At 46.0% G+C, this 25913-nt stretch overlaps 1 protein-coding gene and 1 long non-coding RNA gene across 3 annotated transcripts in view; one reads left to right on the top strand and one right to left on the bottom strand.

The window, feature by feature from the left end:
• slf2 (SMC5-SMC6 complex localization factor 2) overlaps positions 1 to 6166 on the bottom strand; it is an 85930-nt gene extending 79764 nt beyond the window's left edge. The window contains exon 1 of one of the 2 annotated variants that reach the window (XM_055647000.1): positions 6030 to 6166. Coding sequence is in view for 1 of the 2 variants with exons in the window: in XM_055646999.1 (XP_055502974.1) it covers positions 5459 to 5493 (35 nt within the window). In the remaining variant the exon portion in view is untranslated. Of the gene's footprint in view, positions 1 to 5458; positions 5671 to 6029 lie in introns of those variants that run through there. The other variant, XM_055646999.1, reaches the window with a different exon arrangement.
• LOC129704105 (uncharacterized) lies at positions 5066 to 6383 on the top strand. The gene is made up of 2 exons (XR_008724685.1): positions 5066 to 5271; positions 6069 to 6383. It is a non-coding gene; the product is annotated as an uncharacterized LOC129704105 (long non-coding RNA).
• Positions 6384 to 25913: the final 19530 nt, after the last annotated feature.

Raw genomic sequence — 25913 nt, forward strand, 5'->3', positions numbered from 1 at the left:
AGATGCCTTCACGCTGGACTGGGGAAATTTCTTTTTCTATGCTTTCCCTCCCTTCTGCCTCATCAGTCGGGTACTCCAGAAAATACAAGCTGACTCAGCTTCGGGTATTCTGGTTGTACCCGACTGGCCTACCCAACCATGGTTCCCAATTTTCCACGACATGGTGGTAGAGTCACCTATGGTTTTTCACAGCCACCCACAATTATTGACTCACCCAGTATCTGGCATAAGCCATCCATGCCACCAAAAATTGAACCTCCTGGTTTCCAGATTCTGAACAGACCTTACCAGGGATTGGGGTTATCAGAACGAACAATCACCACCATGTCGGCATCCCTGCGAGTTTCTACCAAGAAACAGTACTTGACCTACATCAGGAAATGGGAACAGTACTGCCTGAATGCAGGGACATCTTACAAGACAGCTTCAATCAAGGACGTGCTGGAGTTCCTGGGCCACTTGCACCATGACCTTAAGATGAGCTACAGTGCCATCAACGCAGCTCGAAGCGCCCTGTCCGCATACCTTATGCCCTCAGGACATCATAATATTGGATCCCACCCCCTGGTTATCAAACTCCTTAAAGGGATCTATAATACCAAACCCCCTACACCTAGATACACCCATGTGTGGGATGTTAGTGTAGTTTTGCAACACCTTCGAGGTTGGCCTCCGGTGGGATCCTTGAGCCTGGAGCAGTCCACTATCAAGACCCTCATGCTCATGGCGCTCGTCTCTGCTCAGAGGGTTCAGTCGCTGCATCAATTAAGACTGCACTACATGGTGACCACCCCAGATTCCATTACTTTTACCATGCCGGGGTTGGTTAAACAGAGCAGGCCAGGTATATCCAACTCTCCGTTGATCTTCCGGGCTTACCCTCCAGAACCCAGGCTATGTGTTATGACCCACCTACATGATTACATAGACACAACCCAAACACTTAGAGGGAGTGAGAAAGCCTTATGGGTCAGCCATAGAAAGCCTTTTGGACGGGTTACCAGCCAGACAATATCTAGATGGTTGAAACAGGTCCTAAATACCGCGGGGATTAACACGAATGTTTTTAAATCCCATTCAACCAGGGCAGCGTCCACGTCAGCGGCAATACGGATGCAGGTTCCCATAGACCACATCCTTAGTACAGCGGGATGGTCAAGGGAATCGACATTCCAAAAGTTCTACCATAAACCGCTGATGGAGAAGGACGTCTTTGCGGCGAAAATTTTAGAATCCGCAAAATTATAATTTATAGCCCAGGGGAGCTATTTTTGTTATTGTCAAATAAACATTTTTGTTTTAAAAAACTAACAAATTCGTTGGTCTTTAGATACCACTTCCTCCCTCGATGATCTTTCGGCAGTGAGTGATATAACTGTTACACGGTTTGAAATCACAGACCTTTGAAGTCTTCACGTAGTCACTCACGTGACTCCGAAGTAAAATAGTGAGATTAAACGAGTACTTACCAGTACGAAGTTTGATCTGTATTTTATGAGGAGTTACGATGAGGGATTACGTGCCCTCCGCTCCCACCCTCATTGTATGGATCAAACTCGGGCTGATGTCTCATTAATCTTTACTATCTTTACTTCAATATTGTGTCTACCTGTGATTCCACACCGCTGCTTGGAAGTATGCCGCGCCTGCGCGCTGGGTGGGTTCTTCACGTAATCCCTCATCGTAACTCCTCATAAAATACAGATCAAACTTCGTACTGGTAAGTACTCGTTTAATCTCACTATTAAACAGCACAGTCCTTCAAACCACATTTAGGTATGTAAAAGCCAACCCAAGTACTCAAAGCAACAATCGAAACAAGTGTTCAAAACACCAGAAATGTTTCAGCTCAAATATCTGCAACACCCTCGTCAACAACAGGAACTAGACATCAGGAAGTAAAAGCACCCAATGGCACTTGAAAGGTGTTTCAATATGAAAGGGACACATTGCATACTAATTAGTAGGACAAGGCCATTTGTCCATGCAAAACTGATACACAATTTATTAAATTAATAATTGACCTTAAAATGAAATGTCAAGTTACAGGTCTATTAAGAATAAAGGAAATAAAAGAATATACACTAAATGGCTCCTTAGATTTGTTCTGTCATTCAGAATCTTGACTGATCTTTAAGCTCAGCTCCATTTACTACACAAATACCATAATTTCACGTAATGTTCAAAAGCCTATTTACCTTTATATAGCCAATGACAAAACCACACTTCATGCTAGAAAATTCAAACATTTCACTGGTTGAAGAAATTTCTCCTCGTCTCACTACTGAATGACCAAAAATTTCTGACGATGGATCAATGACCCGAAAACCTTCTCTCTTCAGCAAAGCTGCCTCCCCTACCGAGTGTCACAAACATTTCCTGTTTTTGTTCCTTGAGATTTTTAACCTTCTGCTCTCCGCTATCAAATGCTTCGCACATTGGTAAAATGAAAAAAAAAAACTCTATAAAGAACAAATTCTGGTACAGACTATTAATAGACCGCTCAAAATATAAAATTTAAGGGTGTGGGAGGCTTGAGTGCATGGATAATATTTTCCCTCGCTGGTCATTCAAAACACAGATCAAAAGATGTGTGGATATTAAGGGAATCATGGGATATGGGGATAGTATTGAAAAATGGCACTGAGACAGAAGCTCAGCCATGATCTTAATGAAAGGCAGGACAGGCTCAAAGAGTCAGATGCCCTACTTCTGCCCCCTTATGTTCTTTAAACAAAGTACATACATAGCACAATATTACGAGCTGCCATGGGTTCTTCTGTGCTAATTAAAGTATTTGCTTTGTCCACTTTTCTTAATTTTACCTTTATATAGACTTTGGGCCGCTAAACTATACCTACAACTACTTCAGATAAGCATCAAGGCATATTTTGCCATGTGAAAGGAAAATTACAAATTAATTTGGAAAGCTGAGAGACCACCAATTGCTTCATGAATTTCACAGCTGCTCAGCTCTGGCATGATAGTGTCTTAAAAGAACATTATGATTCAAACAATGTTACTGGATTCTTCCTATAAATATTCATTCTTTCCCAAAATGTAAAACAAAAGTATCAGACTATGAAGCACTCAATTGTCCAGACATGATAGGTAAATGGTATCCAACAGTGTGTACAAACACTGTTGTCTTTGCCATGGCATTAAAACAACAGACAGCATTTTGGCAAACTCAAATCGGGTTAACACAAGATTCCTGATTAAATACACACATTCTCACGCTTCCTGGTTACAAAGGCAGTAGCAATTGTCACAAACTGCAGATCACTAAAGCATTACCAGCTTTCGCAATATCTTTAGCAGACATTCATTGCTCCACTGCCTTGCTAATTTGATAAAATACACAAACAAGCCCAAAGTGAGTTAAGCTTTAGAAACAAAATCAGCTCTACAAGGTTCTGCATGATTAATGCCTATCTAACAGCATGCCATCAAGTACATTAAAAAAAACAATTCATGCAATACATTACCCATTAATTTTTAAAACATAGTAACCACAAAAGTAAAATTAAGAGCGTTCTGTGCGATAGCTGCAAATATGAAAAGGGGCAACATTAGACCTTAAATCCTTCAATGTTACTTCCTGACAGTTGCCATTCAGTAGTGTTGTTCCACTTGCCCGAGTCACAAGTTTTAGTGATCAGCTCAACCCCTAGGGCTCCGTGCTTGTACGACAGCCAGCCAATCACAAGAAGTGTTGTGGCAAAAGCGCATTTACTTGTGCTCTTTCAGTTTGCATCAAGAGCAGAGGCTCAACATGACAAGATGAACTCCGAATGAATTAATAGAAAACAGATAACAATTTCTGGGGGGCTGCAAGGGGAGCAGGTGGTGGGAAATAAATGAGCATCATGGGCAGAGAGCACGAAAAGGGTGGTAGAAAATTATCAGGGAAGGAAGGCTGTACAAAATAGTAGAGGTGAGAGAATGGATAAAAACATGTGTTTGGGAGACAAAGAAGTGATGAAAAAGCAGCTAAAGTCGGAATTGGAAGCAGGAAGAGTGCAGCAAACTTCAATTGGTGCCAGGGTAGCAATGCTCACCTGCATTGTTAAATAGAATAAAATTGGTTCAGAGTAGGATTAGTGTAATAGGGCAGAACTCAGAAGGACCTTCATATGACTCCAGGAAATGGCTAGGGCAGCACTTTGGGTCATCAGGAAGGGGGCAGGGGAATGCATGCCTGGTCGTCAAGGGGATGGTTGGGATGGGCACACAACTGGTCATCAGGAAGATAGGGTAGGTCACTGCACATACCTGGTTGTCAGGAAAGTCAGCGTTGAGAGTGGGACACACCTGGTCATCAAAGAGAGTGAAGGGGTGTCAACGAGATTGGGGGGGGGGAGATGGGAGAGAAACACCTGGACTTCAAGGTGGGGTGGCAAGAGAGAGCTAGCTATGTATGCTTGGTCGGCATGGACGTGCGGGAGGGTGGCATGGCCGGTCTCGGGGGAACTCAGTGCCTGATTGTCATGGAGATGAGCACACACTTGGTCTTCAAGGAGTTGGAGATAGGGTCATTCACCTGGATGTCAAGAGATTGGGGGGGAGAGACACCTGTTCATCAAGGAGACAAGGGGGCTTATCTAGTTGTCAAGGAGATGGGGCTCTGTACCTGGTCATCAAGGAGATTTGGGCACACCTAGTCGTCAGAGATGGGGGGGCACAGGGTGGTACGTGGCCATTAAGGCGAGGGCGGAGGGATATGCAGGTGAAGGCATGTGTGTCGTCAAAGGCATTGCGGGAGGGACACCTGATTTGTCAAGGAGACGAGAGGGAACACACACCTGATTTGTCAACGGGACAAGGAGAGAGGGAACACACTAACGGTTGTCAAAGTCAAGGAGGGGGGGGGGGTCTCAGTGCCTGGTCGTCAAGGAGACGGGGGGGGGGGGGGGGGGGGTAGACACACATCTGATTGTCAAGACGATGGGGGGGGGGGGACAAAAAATGGTTGCCAGGGAGATTGGATTCATTGCCTAGTCGTCAAGGACATGAGGGGGGGGGGGGGGGGGGGGCAGCTCCTGGTTGTCAAGGAGATGGGTGGGGGAAACAGTTGGTTGTCGAGGGAGGTGGGAGAGGGAGCGCAAATGATCGCCAGAGGAGGGGTGATCAGTGCCTGGCCGTCAAGGAGATCTGGAGGTGGGGGGAGCACAAATGACAAGCTGGACGTCAAGGGGGAGGGGGAGCACAAATGATCGTCAAAGACTTGGGGGAGCAGCGCCTGGTGGTGACGGACACGGACTGCGGAAGGTGGGTGAGAACCGAGAGTTTGAGCGGCCGAGGGGAAGGAAGTAGGCGTGAGGGCGCGGCTTGTGAACATTCACGGCGGAAGGGAGGGTGGGTGGGTGGAGGAGAGGGGGCGAAGGGCAGATCTGAATCCCAGCGCGCAGTGTAGAAGCGGAGAAAGGCCGTGGCCACAGCCTGGGCCTGTCCTCACCCTTTGCCGGGAACCAACGGCTTTCGTTGCTTCATGGCTCCCGCTTGGTCCACAAACCGTGCCGCATCATTCCCCCCTCGCCGAACCGCCGGGTGTTTGTTTTTGAATCCCGCCTTGTATTATTTCCTGCCTTCGCCCTCGGTTCCCGCCTCCCGTTTGCGAACCTTCAACCCAACCGCACCGCCGGCCTCCTCCCGGCTACAGCGCAGGCAGCGGGCTAGCGCGGCGGCCGCTGGGAGCTGTAGTCCCACCCGGCCGCGGCGCCCACTGCGCAGCCGCTCCAACCCAGAGAGGCGGACTACAACTCCCACAATGCAGCGCGCGGCGCCTAGTTCCCCTTTAAAAGCTTCGTCCCGGACCACGACATTGTGCAAAAGTGCAAAAAACATAGATTTAAATCCGACTGTCGATTTTGTAATCTCAATTAGTGCAATGTTGTTGTTGCATTAAGGCTAGCGATACATTGCATTCTTGCATTGTGATGTCTTATCATTTCAGCTTTATTTCAAATACCCTGTTGCGCTAAATAGCTCGTCACTAGTTTTGTACGAGTTACTCATTAAGTGCTTACTTTTGTTTTTGCACTACTTTATCTGTTTTGCGAACCAAGCGACGACTCCACGTCCATTTCTGATGGCATTTTGAATGCGTACCTGTTGGATTTTGCGCTCAATTTGTACCTGAGGAGTACCTTCAGCAACAGACTATTTCCATCAAGATGCAGGACAGAACGCCACAAGAGATTCTTCTTCCCCGTGGCTATCAAACGTTTCAACTCCTCCCCTTCTGTGTGGGATAGACTGAGACTGAACACATCCCCAAAGCCTTACCACTCGTCACATGTTTCATGTATATTGTGTTTTTTTATGACTGTTGGCAAATTAAATTCCCTCCTGGGATAAATAAAGTTCTATCCTATCAATAACTTTATTTTATTGCTCGTGCCGCTCACTTTCTCGGGAATAATTTGTCAGGAATAGATATGCATTTTATTCTTCCCCCCTCTGGGTCGGGCCTTCCATTCCATTTCCAAATTGGCTAATGAAGCCAATGTCAGAGCTGCAGTCTCTGCCTCAATGGAGGAGAGGATATATCCAGTGGGTGGGCAGGATGTGGATGATGATGATGATGATGACTTGTAATCGTCCTTTGTACCGGAAAAGGAACAATGAAAATGTCACTTGTTGCAGTTTTGCTGGTACATTAGCACAGCACAATAAATAACGATAAAAAACATTTATAAATAAATGGGAAACAGACCATACCACTGCAAACTGAAGTACTTGGTCCCCTTTTCACCTCTAGCCTTTGTCACTTACACCACCCATCTGCCATTCAACATCTACCCCAGGAAAGCCATGAAGTGCTGGAGCAACTCAGCGGGTCAGGCAACATCCCTAGAAAACATAGATAGGAGACGTTTTGAATCAGGACCTTTCTTCAGAGTCTGAAGAAGTATCCCAAACTTCTTGTCCGATGCTGCCTGACCTGCTGGGTTACTCCAGCACTTTGTGTCCTTTTGTGGTTTTCATCAGTCTACTTTACCAAAACATGAAAAATCACATGCGGAAAGGATTGAGCTCAACACGGGTAATCCCACAATTTAATAGTCTGGCCACAATCCAGATTCATAAAGAGTGTGGCCAAGATGTCGGACGTGTTTTCCTTCTGCTTGTGCTAGTTACAACAGGGCCTTACGTGGTCTCAAACATTACATGGTGTCAGACGAAAACAAAGAAAAAAGGGAAAGAAGTAGAGGAGAACAAGCCTCAAGCCTCCATGGAAGAGAAGTAAAAGAGGAAGGTTCAAACAGGACAGTGGAGCCACTACAAGACCGACGAAATAGAGTGAGCCCGGCCGGCAGGAGTGTCAGTCCGGTCGTGAAAGCCCCGACGCAGGGGAACGAGGGAAAGAGGAAGGTCAGCAGGCAACCAGTATCGGAGGTCTGGAGTGGCCAGCAGTGAAGAGACGTGCAGTCCCGACGCAGGGGAGCGAGGTGCAGCCCCGACGGAAGAAGCAGCGACCGGCATGGCAGCAACCAGGTGAGCCCGAGAGCCAACGGTGGGCAGAGAAGCGGGACCTGCAGAGAGATGAAGTCACAACGGAAGAAGCGAAGAGCAAAGACACAGACACATGTGGAAGTGCTGTAAAATAAATTATATTGAAATGCTGTATGACATGCTGTAAGAAATGGGTCTCTCCCAATTGGGTTTTGTTTACCTGATATATACTGCCTCTGTACTGTTTTTTTTTCACAGATATGTACTGCCTTGGTTCTTTTGGACGTAAAAATAATACAGAACCGTGTAATTATTTTGCTCTTTTCTACTGATATGCACTGCCATTGTGCTGCGAGTTTAAAAAAAAACATGCATTTGGTACTGTTCAGTCTGCACAAGTGATTTGGGTGTACCTGTACTAATTGGGGGGCAATCAATGTTTGTCTTGATCGTGCAGTTAATTATCTTTTCTCTTCTCGCTCATCGAGGCCAAACTAAGTTTGTGTCTGTTAATTGTGTTTTCAACAGCTGCAGGTGATTACCGCAGTTCATTATCTTTTCTCTTGTAGCCCTGTGTAGCAATGTGTAGCTTCCGGTGGGCGGCGCGGCTCTGGCCAGCAGCGGCCTCTGCAGTCTGTCCGCGTTTTATTATTTTTCTGTCTGTGTTTTAATGTAGTTTTTGTTATTTTTTGTTGGGGTGTGTGTGTGGGGGGGTGGGGAAACTTTTTAAATCTCTCCCTGCACTGGAGACCCGACCTTTTCTCGTCGGGTTTCCGTTGTCGTTGGGGCCGCAACGAGGAGCGGCCTCCAACAGGAAGAAGCCGGGGACTCTGGTGCTACAACTCACCGTCGCCGTCGCGGGGCTGGCCGAGTCCGGAACGGGTGGAGCGGTGGAGGAGCGCTGCTGCTGCTGCTGCTGCTGCTGCGGCCCGACCGGAGAGTCGGAGGCTCCAACGACAGGTCTGTGGACGGCGGCACCGGGAGCCCGCGGCTCCCTGGAGGGAGACCGCTTTTCAGGGCTCTCGCAACGGCGACTTCCCCCGCCCGAGTTGCGGGGTCGAAGAGCTCCTGGAGCGGGGCCTGACACCACTGCCCCGCGCGGCTTGGAATGGCCGCGGGACTCTGCGAGCGCACGCCGGGGGCTCTAACACCAAGACCCGGTGTGCGACCTCGCACCACCCGGCGTGGCTTAAATGGCCGCGGGACAATTGCCATCGCCAGCCGGGGGCTTTGACATCGGGGGGGGGAAGAGTGCAGTGGAGAAATAAGTTTATTTGGCCTTCCATCACAGCGATGTGATGGATGTTTATGTAAATTATGTTGTGTCTTGGGTCTATGTGTTTGTATGTATGGCTGCAGAAACGGCATTTCGTTTGGACCTCAAGGGGTCCAAATGACAATAAATGTATCTTATCTTATCTTATCTTATCTAAAAAAACCCTGGATAGCCGTGGATGGAGCATCAGAAGTCAGACGCCCAGATGGGAGAAATCTGGAGAGAGGAGCCCGTCTTCCAGAATCCAGCAGTCTCCCAGAAGGGTCTTTAAGTAGGATAAACGTAGTCAGAGGAGCTAGTCTCCCAGGGGTGAGAAATGGCCAGAGGAGCCCGTCTCCTAGATGCCAGAAGAAGTCCCCAGAAGCCTAGCTAGACGAGAGGTGGGAGTCAGTCTCCCAGTCGCAGCTGAAGGCAGTTGAGAGAGGCCCTCTTCTAGAGTGTAAAATTAAGTGGACATCAGGGGAATTGATAAACAAAGTGAAAAGGGGGAGATGTATGATCTGAAGAATAAATCATACTTACAAGATGTCGGACGTGTTTTCCTTCTGCTTGTGCTAGTCACAACAGGGCCTTACGTGGTCTCAAACATTACAGACAGCATCTCTGGATAGAAGGAATGGGTGAAGTTTCAGGTCATATTACCGGTGCTGCTAACATGATCTAAATCAACATGGACTTGGAACCAGACCAAGCTGGGTTGGCCGTCTGGATCTTCAGTACATTGAAGGTAATCAATGTAGAAAGTGATTGCAGTATCAGCGGTGACTGAGTTGGAAGTACTTTTGACTGAGTCAATAGGTTGCAATTTCTTTCTCAAGAAACATACAAAGCTAGGCTGCCATACCGTACAGTGCCAAACGAATGCCATACTATTGCAGATTTACCCTTTGGATGAATTTGAAAGCCTGCCTATTCTCTAATTTAGGCGTAAAACGTCATATGATTCCTATGTAAAGAAGAACATGGACTTCACTCTTCGTTACCCTAAGAGGTTTTTTTTTCTTTTATCAGTGATGACTAGGATTTTGTTGTGTACAGATTGCCTATGGCATCCAAATATGAAGTGTATTCATGTGACTCATGACTTGTGACTGTTGGACATTTTCGGATCAGAACAATTTCAAATAAGATCATCCCGTTTACCGGACTTTATCTTGCACTAAACATTAAACCCTTTATCCTGTATCTGTACACGGGTGGATTGTAATCATGTATGGTCTTTTCGCTGATTTAATAGCATGCAACAAAAACAGCTTTTCACTTAGCTGACACATGAGAATAATAAACTAAAGTTAAATTCAATTTTTCTTCCAGATCAAATTTTTCTGCTCAAAGATTCACCTCACACGCACCATCTTTTCCATTACCTTCCTGGCCATTTCAAATAGCTTTACAAGAAACAAATAAGTGGAATAATTAGTTTTGTGGCTGTGTGACACTTTATCTCTGTCTGTGATAGACACATATTGAATTCTTAGAATTTAATTCTTTGAATTGTTCGAATTCTATTGTCCTTCCAAGAGCTAAGTGTGTTTAACTGTCATATGTACCAAAAGGAAACAATGAAATTCCTTCTTACAGCAGCATAAAAACATTGTAAACACAGAACTTGATAGGTACATAATGAACAAACAATAAACAAGTTCAATAAATTAAAAAAAATAATATTAGTGCAAGACAAAACGAAAGCCCAAAGTCCCGAGTGCAACTAAAGGCAGTTTGTAGCTTGAAGTTTGGTTAGTGTTGGTTGTCTTCAAGAGCCTGATGGTTCTTGGGAAGAACCCGTTCTTGAACCTGGAGATCACAGTTATCAGACTCCTGTACCTTTTTCCCTAATGGCAGGAGTAAAATGAGAGCATAGCCAGGGTACTGTGGGTCCTTGATAATGCCAGCTAACTGTCGGAGGAGTGTGTGTATGTGCGTAAGTACGAGCGGCAGGTTCTTTTAAAAATCGGCAGCAAGGCTTCTTGTTGCGACCTTACCCTACGGAGCGTCCTGGTGGAGCTGAGACTTCTGCGTCGCGTAGGCCCACGGAGGCGCGCAGGCCCACGGAGGCGCGCAGGCCCACGGAGAGCCGCGGCTGCACCCGCACCTGGAACAACGCTGGTGGGGAAACATCGCAAGCGGTGTAGTAGAGGGCAGAAGCGGGGGAAACGCGCAGGAGCCTACGCTAGGCTAAACGCTAACCCTCACAAACCGGCAGTGCCTACAGTCATGCTGGCAAATGTCCGCTCCCTCGACAACAAGATGGACTACCTCAGAGCGTGGAGAGCCTCCCAACGAAGCGTGAAGAACTGCTGTGTCTACATCCTAACGGAGACCTGGCTGAATCAGAACATCACAGACGCTGCGATCCAGTTGGAGGGACTTATGCTATACAGAGCTGATAGAGTAGCTTCGCTAGCTGGTAAGGCAAGGGGAGGGGGGCTGGCTGTGTATGTGAACAGATCATGGTGCCGGGATGCTGTGGTGATTTCCACTTACTGCTCACCCCACGTGGAGCTAATGACTGTGAAATGCCGACCCTTCTACTTACCCAGGGAACTAACAGCAGTCTTCATAACGGCTGTCTATGTACCACCGAGCGCGGACGTGAAGGATGCTATGACAGTGCTCTACAACAACATCAGTGAGCAGCAGAGGGAACATCCAGATGCTTTCTTCATGGCAGCTGGGGATTTCAACCAGGCAAGTCTTACATCTGTTCTGCCTAAATTCTACCAGCATGTGAACATTGCAACAAGGGGGAAGAACAAACTAGATCTGGTGTACACCAACATTAAAGATGCATATAAAGCAGCCCCCCTCCCCCATATCGGCAACTCTGACCACTTAGCGATTATGCTCACACCTGCATATAGACCCAGGGTGAAACAGGACAGGCCAACGGTCAAAGAAGTCAGGACATGGCCACAGGGAGCTACGGCAGCACTACAAGACTGTTTTGAAACCACACAGTGGGCCATCTTCAGAGAGGCAGCAACAGATGACAGTGGCATCAACCTCCAAGAATATACAGAATCCGTCATCGCATACATCAATAAATGTATTGAGGATGTAACGGTGGTAAAAACCATCAGGAGGCGTGCCAATCAGAAACCTTGGCTAACTGGGGAAGTGTGTTCCCTACTGAGAATCCGGAATGCGGCATTCAAATCTGGGGACAACGCAGCATACAAACTGGCAAGGGGTAACCTATCCCGGGGGATCAGGGAAGCGAAGAGGCTGTATGGACAAAAACTTAATAGCCACTTCGCAAATGACAAAGACACACGTCGCTTGTGGCAGGGATTTCATACCATCACTGACTACAAGCCCCCCCCCCCCGCTGCGGATATGCCAAAACAACCCCTCCTTACCAGATGAACTGAATGAGTTCTACGCACGGTTTGAGGTTAAAAACAGCACCCAGACACGTGCACTACTGCCATCTCCCAGTGACCAGTCGCTCAAGCTGTCCGCAGCCGGAGTTAAAAAGGCCTTTGCCAGCGTCAATCCACGCAAAGCTGCAGGGCCGGACAACATTCCTGGATGCGTTCTAAGAGACTGTGCCGAGCAACTGAAAGATGTCTTCACAGACATTTTTAACATCTCACTCAGCCAGGCAGTAGTGCCCAACTGTCTTAAGAGTGCCACCATCGTCCCTGTCCCAAAGAAACCAAACCCAGCCTGCCACAATGACTTTCGACCAGTGGCCCTAACACCCATTGTAATGAAGTGTTTTGAGCGACTAGTTATGCAGCACATCAAAAATAGTCTACCTGCCGACCTAGACCCACTGCAGTTTGCCTACAGAGCCAACCGATCCACAGAGGACGCAGTCTCAACAACACTGAACCTCGTACTGTCACATCTCGATCGGAAAAATACCTATGCCAGGATCCTCTTCATAGACTTCAGCTCTGCTTTCAATACAATCATTCCGCAGCAGCTGGTGGAGAAGTTGGAGCTATTGTGGGTTGATGCTGGCACATGCAACTGGGTCCTGAACTTTCTGTCGCAACGGCAGCAGACAGTCAGAGTGGGCAGTAGGACATCAAAAACCATAGCCGTGAGCACTGGCTCACCCCAAGGCTGTGTCCTAAGCCCCCTTCTGTTTAGTCTGCTGACACACACGACTGTACTGCTAGACTCAACAACAACTTCATCAACAAGTTCGCTGATGACACAACAGTGGTGGGTCTCATCAGTGACAATGATGAATCGGCGTACAGGATGGAGGTGGAGCTGCTCACAGGTTGGTGCAAATCCCACAACCTCATTCTTAACGTGGGAAAAACTAAGGAGGTGGTGGTTGACTTCAGGAGGGCGGGGAAACAACACCATACACCTCTGCACATCGACGGAGCTGATGTGGAAAGGGTCAGCAGCGTGAAGTTCCTAGGACTACATCTCTGATGACCTGACGTCCACGGCCAACACCACAGCACTGGTCAAGAGAGCCCAGCAGCGACTACACCCTCTCCGAAGACTACGTAAAGCAGGTCTCCCCACTACACACCTACGGACTTTTTATAGGGGGACTGTCGAGAGCACATTGACCTACGGCATCACTTCCTGGTTCGGGAGCTGCAAGGCGTACGAACGGCACCAACTAGACAGGATTGTGAAGACCGCCAGCAGGATTATTGGTGCTCCACTCCCCTTCCTGCTGGACATATACAGGAAGAGATGTATCAGCAGAGCCATCTCCATCATCAAAGACCCCTACCACCCATCGCATGACATTTTCTCCATCCTGCCATCTGGGAAGAGGTACAGGAGCATTAGCTGCAAAACCAGCAGGATGCTCCTCAGCTTCTTCCCACAGGCTATAAGACTGCTAAATGGACTTTGCCCCCTGCCAAGTATCGCGCACAAACCCCCAACCTGGACACACTGCAGCAGAGCCACTGTTGTGCCGCTGCCGATCGGAACGCCTGTTGAATGTTTAGTAGAGTGTTAAATTTGTTCACGATACATGTATTTTTTATTTCTATTTCTTTTTAATGCACACTGAATGGACACTGGTTGAGCAACGTTTTTTTTGTTTCCTCTGGGTATGTGAATACTCAGGAAATGACAATAAAGATATACAATACAATAACGATATCCTATCGTAATCAAACTCGAAGCTGGAGCATAACATTGCAGAAATTATTCTGCGTAAATATAAAACCATGGTTCATATAGACATTAAATACCATGTAAAATAAGTTGTATTATAACGTCCCCAAGTAACAAAATGGGTCTCATTCATGTCCAAATATGTCCACGAGTTGATTTTGTCTATAAAATACACAAAATGGCTCACCATAATAACCACTCCTCCACGGTATGGTCACAAATGGCATCAAAAGCATGTAAGACTGATGTGGAAAAATAATTAATAAAAGTGGAGAAAGGGAGAGGGAACTCATACTGCTGTTCATAGGAACAAATGTAAGTATGTTAGTCAGACTTCTGACTGTATTACTATGAGAGCTTGTTCATATGTAGGTTCCTATAAGTCAGGTGTTCATAAAGTTACAGAGAAATGATGAACAATTTAGGCCTTTATTCTTTGCAGCGCAGAAGGTTAAGGGGGGGACTTGATAGAGGTCTTTAAAATGATGAGAGGGATAGACAGAGTTGACGTGGATAAGCTTTTCCCACTGAGAGTAGGGAAGATTCAAACAAGGGGACAGGACTTGAGAATTAAGGGACAGAAGTTTAGGGGTAACATGAGGGGGAACTTCTTTACTCAGAGAATGGTAGCTGTGTGGAATGAGCTTCCAGTGAAGGTGGTGGAGGCAGGTTCGATTTTATCATTTAAAAATAAATTGGATAGTTATATGGACGGGAAAGGAATGGAGGGTTATGGTCTGAGCGCAGGTAGATGGGACTAGGGGAGAATACGTGTTCAGCACGGACTAGAAGGGCCGAGATGGCCTGTTTCCGTGCTGCAATTGTTATATGGTTATATAACACAGGGCTAGTCAGCGTCCAGCTACCTTGTACAGGGTATCCTGTACCATCAGTGGCAGTACAGTTGCGCAATGGTAGAGTTGCTGCCTCATAGCACCAGTGACCCGAGTTCATTCCTGACTACGGGTGCTGTCTGTACAGAGTTTGTACGTTCTTTCTGTGACCGCGTCGGTGTTCTCCAGGTGCTCTGGTTTCTTCCCACATTCCTAAGATGTGCAGGTCTGTAGGTTAATTGGCTTAAGTAAATGTCAAGACAATATAGGGGGAAAGTAGTAAGCTAGATTCACAATTGACTTAGTAGAGGATAGTACAGCATAAAAACAGGCCCTTCGGCCCACATTGTCTGTACCAAACATGGCGCCAAGCTAAACTAATCTCCTCTGCCTGCAAGTAATCCATTTCCTGCATATCCGTGTGCCAGTCTAAAAGCCACTTAAAGGGCATTATCATATCTGCCTGCACCATCAGCTCTGGCAATATGTTCCAGCCATCCACCACCGAGGTAACTGTAACGATATAAATCAGCAGGTGGTTTAATGAGCAGAAGATTGGCCATAGAATGTGATTTCTGGCTTTTTCCTAGCCTGCCCAACCTCTCCCACGAGCTCAGAACCTCGGGTCCTGTCAACACCCTCATAAATCATTCCAAATCACAAGAAGTGTAGAAGAACATGGTGTGCTTCTACAAGATGGACAAATCATGGGAACGTTAGTTTAGATTGCACCCCGATACCTGCTTTCATTGACCATGGTGATAAATGCAAGGAGGTAATAAAAACTGTATAAAGGATTAGTTAGGGAGTGTAATATCTGCTGACCACACCACAGGAAGGATGTGGCAAGGTGCAGAGAAGACTCTGAGTAGGTTGCTGGTACTGGAGTATTTTAAATATGCGGATCACCTAAACTGTAATTCTATTTTTTTTTTTAAATCGTCAAGAAGGGTCTCAACCCGAAACGTCACCCATTCCTTCTTTCCAGAGATGCTGCCTTTCCCACCGAGTTACTCCAGCATTTTGTGTCTATTTTCGGTTTAAACCGGCACCTGCAGTTCCTTCCTACACTGTCAAGTTTATTGTTATGTACACAAAATGGTGAAGAACAGGCACAATGAAAAACCCATCTGAAGAAGGGTTTCGGCCCGAAATGTTGCCTATTTCCTTCGCTCCATAGATGCTGCTGCACCCGCTGAGTTTCTCCAGCTTTTTTGTGTAACAATGAAAATCTTGTTTGTAGCTGCATCATAGACTCAGACAACAGAGAAATAAATAAATTAATTTTAATTTTATAAGCCAATGATAAAGAAAAGGAACATGCATAAACACAACATTAGTGCAAGAACACTAACAAACATCCCATGGTAGTGAAAGAGGTGGTCCGTTGTGTTCTGTTGCTGAGGTAGGATTAGGACGATGCAGGTCGGTTGAAGAACATGATATTGTAGGAAAGTAGCTGTTCCTGAACTTGACCAATATCATTATATTTTCTCTAAACTCTAAAGTAACGTCTAAAGTCTAATATATCAATATACCAAAACGTCACCTATCCGTGTTCCGAGATGCTGCCTGACCATTGAGTTACTCCAGCACTTTGTGCTTTCTTTGGTAAACCAACATCAGCCAGTTCCTTTTTATTATGTTGTTTCTGAAACGATTGGTGTGGGACTTCAGGCCTCTGTACCTCCCGCCCAGAGGTAGCAGCGAGAAGAGGGGATGTCCCAGATGGTGGGGTTCCGTGACGTTAGATGCCACCTTGTTGAGTCATTGCCACATGTGGATGATTTTGATGGCGGGGAATTTCGACTGGACTAAGCCTATCACTCCCAGCAGCCTCATGCGCTCTATGACACAGCCTGATACGGCATACTTTCTACAGGGCATCTATCGAAGTTTGTTAGAGCATTCGAAAGCATGCTGAATCTCTTTAAACTAATAAGGATATAGAGGTGCCGGCACACCTTCTTCATGGTAGCATTTATGGGCTGGGCCCAGGATTGGTCATCTGTGGCGTTATCTCCTAGGAATTTGAAGCTGCAGACACTCTCCACTTCTGACCCACCAATGGAATCCGGCAAGAAAAAAAAAGTGCTGGAGGAACTCAGTAGGGCAGCACAGTAGCACAGCGGTAGAGCTGCTGCCACACAGCGCCAGGGATCCGGGATCGATCCTAACTGCGGGTGCCATCTGTGTGGAGTTTGTACGTTCTCCCCGTGACTGGGCTGATTTTCTCCGGGTGCCCCCCCCCGGTTTTCTCCCACACTCCCAGGATGTGCAAGTTTGTAGGTTTATTGGCTTCTGTAAATTGCCCTTAGTGTGTCAGATGAGATAGCATAGATCGACGGTCTGCGTGGGCCTAGTGGGCTGAAGATCCTGTTTCCATGCTGTATTTCTAAAAAAACACAGGTCAGGTAGCATCTGTGGAGGGAATGGACAGACGATGTTTCATGTAAGGACTCTTCTCAGGTTGGTCTGAGCTGTCGGAAGAACAGCCCTGATTCGAAACCCCATCTGTCCGTTCCCTCCACAAATGCTGCCTGGCTTGCCAAGTTCCTCCAGCACTTTGTTTTTTATTCAAGATTCAGCATCTGCAGTTCCTTGTGTCTCTAATAAAAACTAGCACGTGGTCTATGACTTCCCTTTTCTGAAGTCAACTATTACCTGTAGTTCCTTGGGGAAAAATAGACACCAAGTGCTGGAGTAACTCAGCAGTTCAGGCAGCACCTCTTGTGATTTTTCAGGTCTCAAAAAGAATCTTTTTTTTTTGAGCTGAGACACTTCTTCAGACTAACGTAGGAGGGTGAAGAAAGCTGGAAGAGAGGTGGGGGCAGGACAAAGCCTGCTGAGCGACAGGTGGATACAGATAAGGGGGATTTGTTTTGCAGAAGGTTGGACAATGGCCAGAGATGAAAAGACAAAAAGTGTGAGATGCAGAGATAATGATAGAATAGGCAGGAAATCTGAAGCCAGAAGAAGGAACATAGTGCTAATGTACGGGGTGATTGCTGGTTGGCGTGGACCCGTTGGGCTGAAGGAACTGTTTCCACGCTGTATCTCTAAAGTCTAAAGCGCAGTCTGACGTATGTGTCCCTGTTATTCAAATGGTTCAGAGCAGAGTGGAGAGCCGGTTTGAGATAGCATCTGCTATTGACATGGATGTGGTAATAGGCAAATTGAAACACGTCGTCATCTCTGAGAACAAAGGAGAAGAAGCGACGATTTGTTGAAGGTACGTTTAACTGTAATGTGGCATGACAGGACGAGGCAGGATGAGCAGATACAAATCAAAAGCACAGTAACTAGTGGGCATAGATTGAAAAGAAATGGTGGAGAATTAGAGGGAATTGCGTGAGAAACACGCACTGGAAGGAGAAAGCCATTAACGTCATAGCACGTGGCATATAGCCCACGGGCTGCAGCCTACATATGGGTTCTGCCCAGGCCTTATAGTGAGTAGTAGGTTGTCCATGCCGCCACACCCATGCAGTGAGAAATCATAACACTAGAAAATCACATGGCTTGCAGAGCAACAAAGGAAATGTGTCATGCAAATTATAGTGCAAGAGAATTTGTAGCTTGTCTGATGAAGATTGCTTCATCAGTCATCTGGCTAGAAAGTAGGTGAGATAATGATTATTTTCCATCATTTGGTTTTGGCTGCATGATCATCCGTCACAGGTCCTTGAATATAATTTGTTTTTGACAAATGAGCCACGCAGCTGTGCAGGTGAATTTGCGGGAACTCCCAAAAGTTCTCGTTATCTGCAATAATATGAGATCTATTTTTAGAAGCCCCTAGTTTATAAAATGAATAGTTAAGAGCATTATTGGCCCACTGAACCTTCGAGCTTCCACCAACATCCATCACAGTCGTGGCTGATCTTCTACCTCAATGCAATTTTCCAGCATATTCCCAAATCCATTGATTCCCTTAATATCCAGGAGTCTATCAATCTCTTTTCTGAATGAACTCGTCGTTGGGCTAGAGAATTCCAAAGATTCGTTACCCTCTGAGTGCAGAAATATCTTCTCCCATCAGAGCCTAGTTCAGAGACTCTTAACACTTGGTTTTAGTCCCTCCAATGAGGAGAAGCATCCCACCTGAATCTTAGGCTTTTGAGCGCTGTGAGAACTTTGTAAATTCCAGTGACATCACCGTGTTGGTGCAGCGGTACAGTTGCTGCCTTACAGCGCCAGAGTCCCGGGTTCAATCATGACTACGAGTGCCGTCTGTACGGAATGTGTACGTTTCTCCCGTGACCGGGTGAATTTTCCCCGTGTGCTCCGATCTCCTCACACACTCCAAAGACACAGGTTTGTATGTTAATTGGCTTGGGTAAAAATTGTAAATTGTCCCTAGTGTGTAGGATAGCGCTAGCGTATGCAAATCATTGTACGGCGCAGACTGAGTGGGCCGAAGGGCCTGTTTACGCCCTGTTTCTCTAAACTAAACTAAACCTCTCATTCTTCTGAAGGGTAGAGTACAAGGACCTAACTTCTACAGGTGTACAGTAGAGAGCATACTATCTGGTTGCACCACAGCCTGGTTTGGTAAGCAGAATGGCCAAGAACGAGGGAGGCTGCAGAAAGCGGTGGACTTTACCCAGTCCATCGCGAGTGTTGTCCTCCCCACCATCAAATGGAACTACAGGAAGTGTAACGGGTATAGCTTGGACCCAATAGCAGCACAGAATCAGGCAGGTATAATTGGTCATGAACTTTATTACGATACTGTAACACAGAGTAGTAACACAGGAATGGGTACACCGTACTCACACAGAGGCTCAGGATTGAGCGAGGGTTCCGAAGAGGGGCAGGCAGGAGACGTAGTTGAGGTAGCGGAAGGTCCGGTAACCAGGAGATCCAACACACGATGCAAACAAACCAGCGAGGAACAGACGAAAGGAGAGTCGAAGCCAGGCAGGAAGTCGAGGAGCCGTTGCAGGGATACATCAAACAGCCCAGGAGAGAGGCAGACAGAAACCAGGAGGTACGGGACGAAGGCCGTGGTCGGGGACAGAAGGCTGAGGTGATATCCGGGAAGACGACAGGACGGAATGGTCAGGGGCAGGCAGGTTCGAATCCGTGTAGTCAGTCGGGAAATCGCTGGAGAGTCTTGCATGAATGCTGAGAACAATCTGGCACTGTGTGAACGGTGAGGAGAGTCTATATACCGGGTTAATTGGTGATCAGAGGCAACTGAGTGCAACAGGTGAGGAGAGTTGGGCAGATGAGAGGGGAGTGGCAGGCGAGGAGAAGGAGGGACCAGTGGAAAAGTACTGGGAGGTGAAGTGGATGAGAATGAGGAGAGGGCAGACTGTGACAGGAAGTGCTGCCTCAAGAAGACAGCTAATATCATCCAAGATCCACAGTGTCCTGTCCACGCTCTCATCCCACGAAGAAGGTGCAGGAGCTTGAGAACTGAGAACAGCTTCTTCCTATCGACCATCAGGCACTTGAACCATATTGCACAAGCCTAACCACAGCCCGACCTCAGCAACAATCTACTATGTCTTTTGTTTAGGTTGCACAATGCACTTCTATTTGCAATATTATGGTCTGGTTATGGAGGGCACATCCTCAGGACGTAGCTTTAGAAGGGAGATGAGAAGAAATGTATTTAGTCAGAGGGTGGTGAGTCTGTAGAATTCATTGCCACAGACGGCAGTGGAGGTCAAGTCATTGGATATTTTTAAAGCGGAGATGGACAGATTCTTGATTAGTATGGGTGTCATGGGTTATGGGGAGAAGGCAGAAGAATGAGGTTGTGAGGAAAAGATAGATCATCCATGATTGAATGGCCGAGAAGACTTGATGGGCTGAATATAATCCTACTCCTATGACTTATGAACTTAGTTAGTTAGTTACCTCGTATTACTGATTGTTTATTGCATTCTTGATTATTGTATATTTATCTGTTATGATGTGTTGTTGTATTATTGAGCCTGTAAAGCTGGAGCAAGTAAGAATATCAATGTTCCATTCCCGTTGCATATGACATTTAAATACTCTTGATTCTTGAAAGACAGATCTTTATAAAGAAAACACAACATACTGGAGTATATTGGGGGTAAATCTAGTGCTGCACAGTGGTGCAGTTGTTAGAATTACTGCCTCACAGCACCAGAGACCCAGGTTCGATCCTGACCTCGGGTGCTGTCAGTGTGGAGTTTGCATGTTCTCCCTGTGTCTGCCTGGGTTTCCTCCGTGTGCTCCGGTTTCTTCCCACATCCCAAAGATGTGTGGGTTTGTAGATTAATTGGCCCTCTGTAAATTGCCCTGGGTGTGTAGGGAGTGGATGAGAAAATGGGATAGCATAGAAACAGTGTGGACAGGCGTGGACTTGCTGGGCCAAATGGCCTGTTTACATGCTGTATCCCTAAACTAAACTCATTGCGCCAGGCGCACTGTAGGACATGGATAGGTGACGTTTCGGGAGGACGCTGGGTATTGTCAGCATTATATAGAGCAGTTGCTTTGGACATAGGGGATGATTTTAGTAGTTCCCCTCTGCTATCCCCACATCAAGCTAAGCATGTAGAGTGGACGCAGTTACATGGATTACTAAAATATCAGATGGAATGAAGGGAAGGGTCAGGAATGCAGACATGTTAATGTTCTGGTGCCATGCAAATGCCAAATTTGCATGGAATGGTACATATTTCCGCTTGTGTACATTTTCAACACCCTCTGTTCATATGTTCATGTCATAGGAGCAGAATGAGGCCATTTGGCCCATCAAGTCTACTCCACCATTCACTCATGGCTGATTCATCTTTCCCTCTCAACCCCATTCTTCTGCCTTCTCCCCATAAACTTTGACACATTTGCAAATCAAGAACCTGTCAATCTCTGCAATTAAAATAGATTCAAGATTCAAGAGAGTTTATTGTCATGTGGCCCTGATAGGACAATGAAATTCTTGCTTTGCTTCAGCACACAGAACATAGTAGGCATGACTACAGAACAGATCAGTGTGTCCATATACCATTATATAAATATATACACACATGAATAAATAAACTGATAAAGTGCAAATAACAGATAATGGGCTATTAATGTTCAGAGTTATGTTCGAGCCAAGTTTAATAGCCTGATGGCTGTGGGGGAGTAGCTATTCCTGAACCTGATCATTGCAGTCTTCAGGCTCCTGTACCTTCTACCTGAAGGTAGCAGGGAGATGAGTGTGTGGCCAGGATGGCATAGGTCCTTGATGATACTGCCAGCCTTTTTGAGACAGCGACTGCGATAGATCCCCTCGATGGAAGGGAGGTTAGAGCCGATGATGGACGGCAGTGTTTACTACTTTTTGTAGTCTTTTCCTCTCCATGGTGCTCAAGTTGCCGAAACAAGCCATGATGCAACCGGTCAGCATGCTCTCTACTGTGCACCTGTAGTAGGTATGTTACAATACCTACCTTCAACAGCGCTGCAGTTCTGCCACTGGCCGTGTGCGCGACTTTGGCGCATTTGAGCGGGATTAAAATGCTGTTTTTCCTGCCTGTCGAAGATATATTTTCTCGGGCTGCTAGCTGATGCAGAAAAATCATTCCAACTTCCTTTCTCGGAAGTTTTAAAAAAAAATAGCGGGACAATTTAATCGCTGGAGTAAAATAAAAAAGCGACTTCTAATGCCGTCAACGCTGACAATGGGATGGATCTCACGTAGGGGACAAAACATAAGGTAAGTCGTTTATTTTACATATAAACTTGCTTCTTAGGATGACTTTAATCAATATTTCCTTAGTGAAAATGTGATACGAACCGGCAGTGTTTTTCCTGCCAATATGAGGATCAAATTCACTGCAACCGCAACGTTCCAATTGATCGCATTCCACAAAAAACCACTCGCAAGATGATTTAAAAGCACATTAATTTACGGTAATTAAACATTAAATTCCTTCCATTTGGCCTATAAATTCATGATAATGAGATTTAAAAATCATGTTATATTGTGAATTCTTGTGTGAATGTTATTTGGACACTTAGGCTATTTAAAAATGGTAACCTTTCCTTAAGACATGGCACCAAAACATGGCACCTCTTGCATGCATGCTGAGTGGACCATTGCCGTGCAATCGCTAATCGAGGATAGTATGGCAATACTCTACTAGACTGTAGGAAAATAATTTTACTGTGCGTTTGAACTTCACACCATTGAAACCAAACAATGTCAGCAAGCAAGGCAGTAAGGGGTTAACAGTGAGCTGTTGACAAAATGACTAATTTTCTCTTGATTATCTGAACATTGCTTTTCACCGCTTCATCCAGCCAAAATGTTGCAGTGGTGCTGTAGGAAATGATTGCTTAAATTGCCTTCAGTGGATTTTTTTGCCCCCAAAATTGAGTGATTATCGAAAATTGCAGGCCTGAGTAGTTATATATGTCAAGAAAGACCATGCACTCAGATTTCACCTTTCACCAAGAGCTTTGTCACCAGCGCAATAATTAGTTTAAATGCTTCACTTTGGGAAATGCACTTAGTCTTTCTTGGAGACAAAATGAGAGAAGCTCCCAAAGAACTGAAGGCTGGTAATTATGTCTGCGGACGTCTGCAGGACCCTTGAAATGAAGCAAATGTCAAGGCTGAACAGCCAACTGCGTTCAGCACTTTGGCTAAAGAACTACTGGCTGGTAATTATTTCATTCTGTTCCATTCTCCCCTTTTCCTGCATCGTACAATTGTAACGACAAAGGAGTGTCGAACACACTCCAGTGGTTTTGCATTTTACAACTATTGCTAACAGGCAGGACGGAGAATTGCGCGTGAATGTGTCCCCACATGCAACAAATTACTAATTCTAATAAGTTAATGTTCATAAATTATCGGACCAGAATTAGACCATTCGGCCCCTCAGGTCCTTCTCCACCATTCAATCATGGCTGATCTATCTTTCCCTCTCAACCCCATTCTCCTGCCTTCTCCGAATAACCCCAGACACCCCTATCTTGCTTGTCAAGATCCTTTGTTTCCACTTTATTTCCCATCCAGTCACTGAATCCATTGATTCACATCATGTCCAAAATATAATGTAAAGGAACTACAGATGCTGGTTTATACCAAACTTAGACACAAAGTGCTGGAGTAACTCAGTGGGCAAGGCAGCATCTCAGGAGAAAATGGACAGGTGACATTTCAGGTCGGGACCTTTCTTCAGATCGTTGTGGAAGAGTGGAAGTGGGAAACAGTCATGCCCAAAATTTGTGGTCTCAGTACTTTCATAAAGCAGAGAAGTTGGCCATTTGGCCCATTGATACTATGCCTGTTTTCAGAGCAATCCCGTTAAAACCATGTGCTACTGAGCTTTCTGTAACATACTATCTCTCACATACCCATCAATAGGATTGGCACAGTGGTGCAGCGGTAGAGTTGCTGCCTTACAGCACCATAGACCTATCTTCAATCCTGACCTCGGGTGCCGTCTGTATGGAGTTAGTACAATCTCTCCGGGTGCTCCGGTCTCCTCCCACACTCCGAAGATATACAGGTTTGTAAGTTAATTGGCTTTGGTAAAATTGTAAATTGTCCCTAGTGTGTAGGATAGTGCTAATGTACAGGGATCATTGGTTGGCGCGATATGATTCAATAAACTGCCTTTGGTACTGGCTTCCAGAGGGCCCTTCACATTTCTGTGGCTGAGGCTTCATCAGCATGAGAGCTGTGAAGTCCAGTTCCTCTTTGATGCAGTGATCTTGCAGATTTTGCTTCTTAGCATCTGTGATTAGCGTGCATGTGCTTGAAGTTGTGTCTGGTATCTCCTGAGAACCTCTAGCTGCACTCTGATCTAAATCACAGAGGATAGGAAGGGCCTGTTTCTGTGCAGTATCTCTAAAGTCCAAAGTAAAGTGTAAAACACAAAGTGCTGGAAGAACTCAGAGACTTCTGTGGAGGCCAAGTCAACAGATATTTTTAAGTTGGAGATTGACAGATTCTTTATCAGTAAGGGTGTCAGAGGTCATGGTGAGAAGACTTGAGAATGGGGTTGAGAGGGAAAGATAGATCAGCCATAATTGAATGGTGGATTAGACGAAGGGCTGAATGGGCTAATTCTTCTCCTGTGTCTTGTGGTCTTAAATTTGAATTTTATTCAACATTGGAGACCCTCAGGCTATCTTTGATCAGACTTTATTGGGCTTAATCTTGCACTAAGCATTTTCTCGTTATTCCCTTTATCCTATATCTGAACACTGTGGTCGGCTCGATTGTAATCATGTATTGTTTTTCCACTGACTGGTTAGCACGCAACAAAAGCTTTTCACTGTACCTTGATACACGCGACAATAAACTAAACTCAAATAAACTAACCCCAAACACCACACTTTCCACATGTTGCAATTCCCAAGAATTCATGTAAAGGAACAACGAGAGTCATAAACTTTAGGTGTAACTGAAACATCAGGCAAGCCTCTACTCCCACAGCTTCACAGTTTCTGAAAAAAGTGGGCTGTCTCGACCAGGAAAGGCGATTTCGTCAACCAGAAACCAGAGCTCAACAACAGTGCCCAAAGCAACACAGTCCGAGGAGTCGCCATCATTCGGAGTGGACTGTCCTTTCATGATCCATGTGTCTTTTTTGAATGCTGCTATTGTACTTGCCTCAGCTACCTCCCTCTGGCAGCCTGGAGTCTGAAGAAGGGTTCTAACCTGAAACGTCACCCATCCATTTTCTCCAGAGATGCTGCCTGACTCGCTGAGCTGCTCCGACATTTTGTGTCCATCATCGGTGCGAACCGGCATCTGCAGCTCCTTCCTGCACATCATTCAGAGGGACGGTTGTGCCAGGGTCTGCTGCTGCTTCTGTTTGTCAGTGAGTCCTCTTTCTCCAACTCTCTAAACACATCGTGGTCACTGATGCCAGATTGTAACCAGCACTTATATTGTTACCAGCGTTTCGTGTCTCCTCGTTCTACCACCTGTTGAAAGTGCAGAGGCAGAATTTCACTAACAGTTGGTCAGTCTGCGAGTCATAGAGTCGTACAGCAAGGAAACGGTCCCTTCAGTCCAACTCGTCAATGCTGACCAAGATATTCAGTTTTAGTTTACTGTCACATGTACAGTGAAAAACTTTTTCCAGTCAGCGGAAAGACTACTTAATTACAATCGAGCCGCCCACAGTGCACAGATACATGATAAAGGGAATAATGTTTAGTGCAAGATAATGTCCAGTAAAGTCCGATTAAAGAGTGCCCATGGGTCTTCAATGAGGTAGATAGTAGCTCAGGACTGCTCTCAAGTT

Source organism: Leucoraja erinacea, chromosome 15 (assembly GCF_028641065.1).
Source record: "Leucoraja erinacea ecotype New England chromosome 15, Leri_hhj_1, whole genome shotgun sequence".
NCBI lineage: Eukaryota > Metazoa > Chordata > Chondrichthyes > Rajiformes > Rajidae > Leucoraja > Leucoraja erinaceus.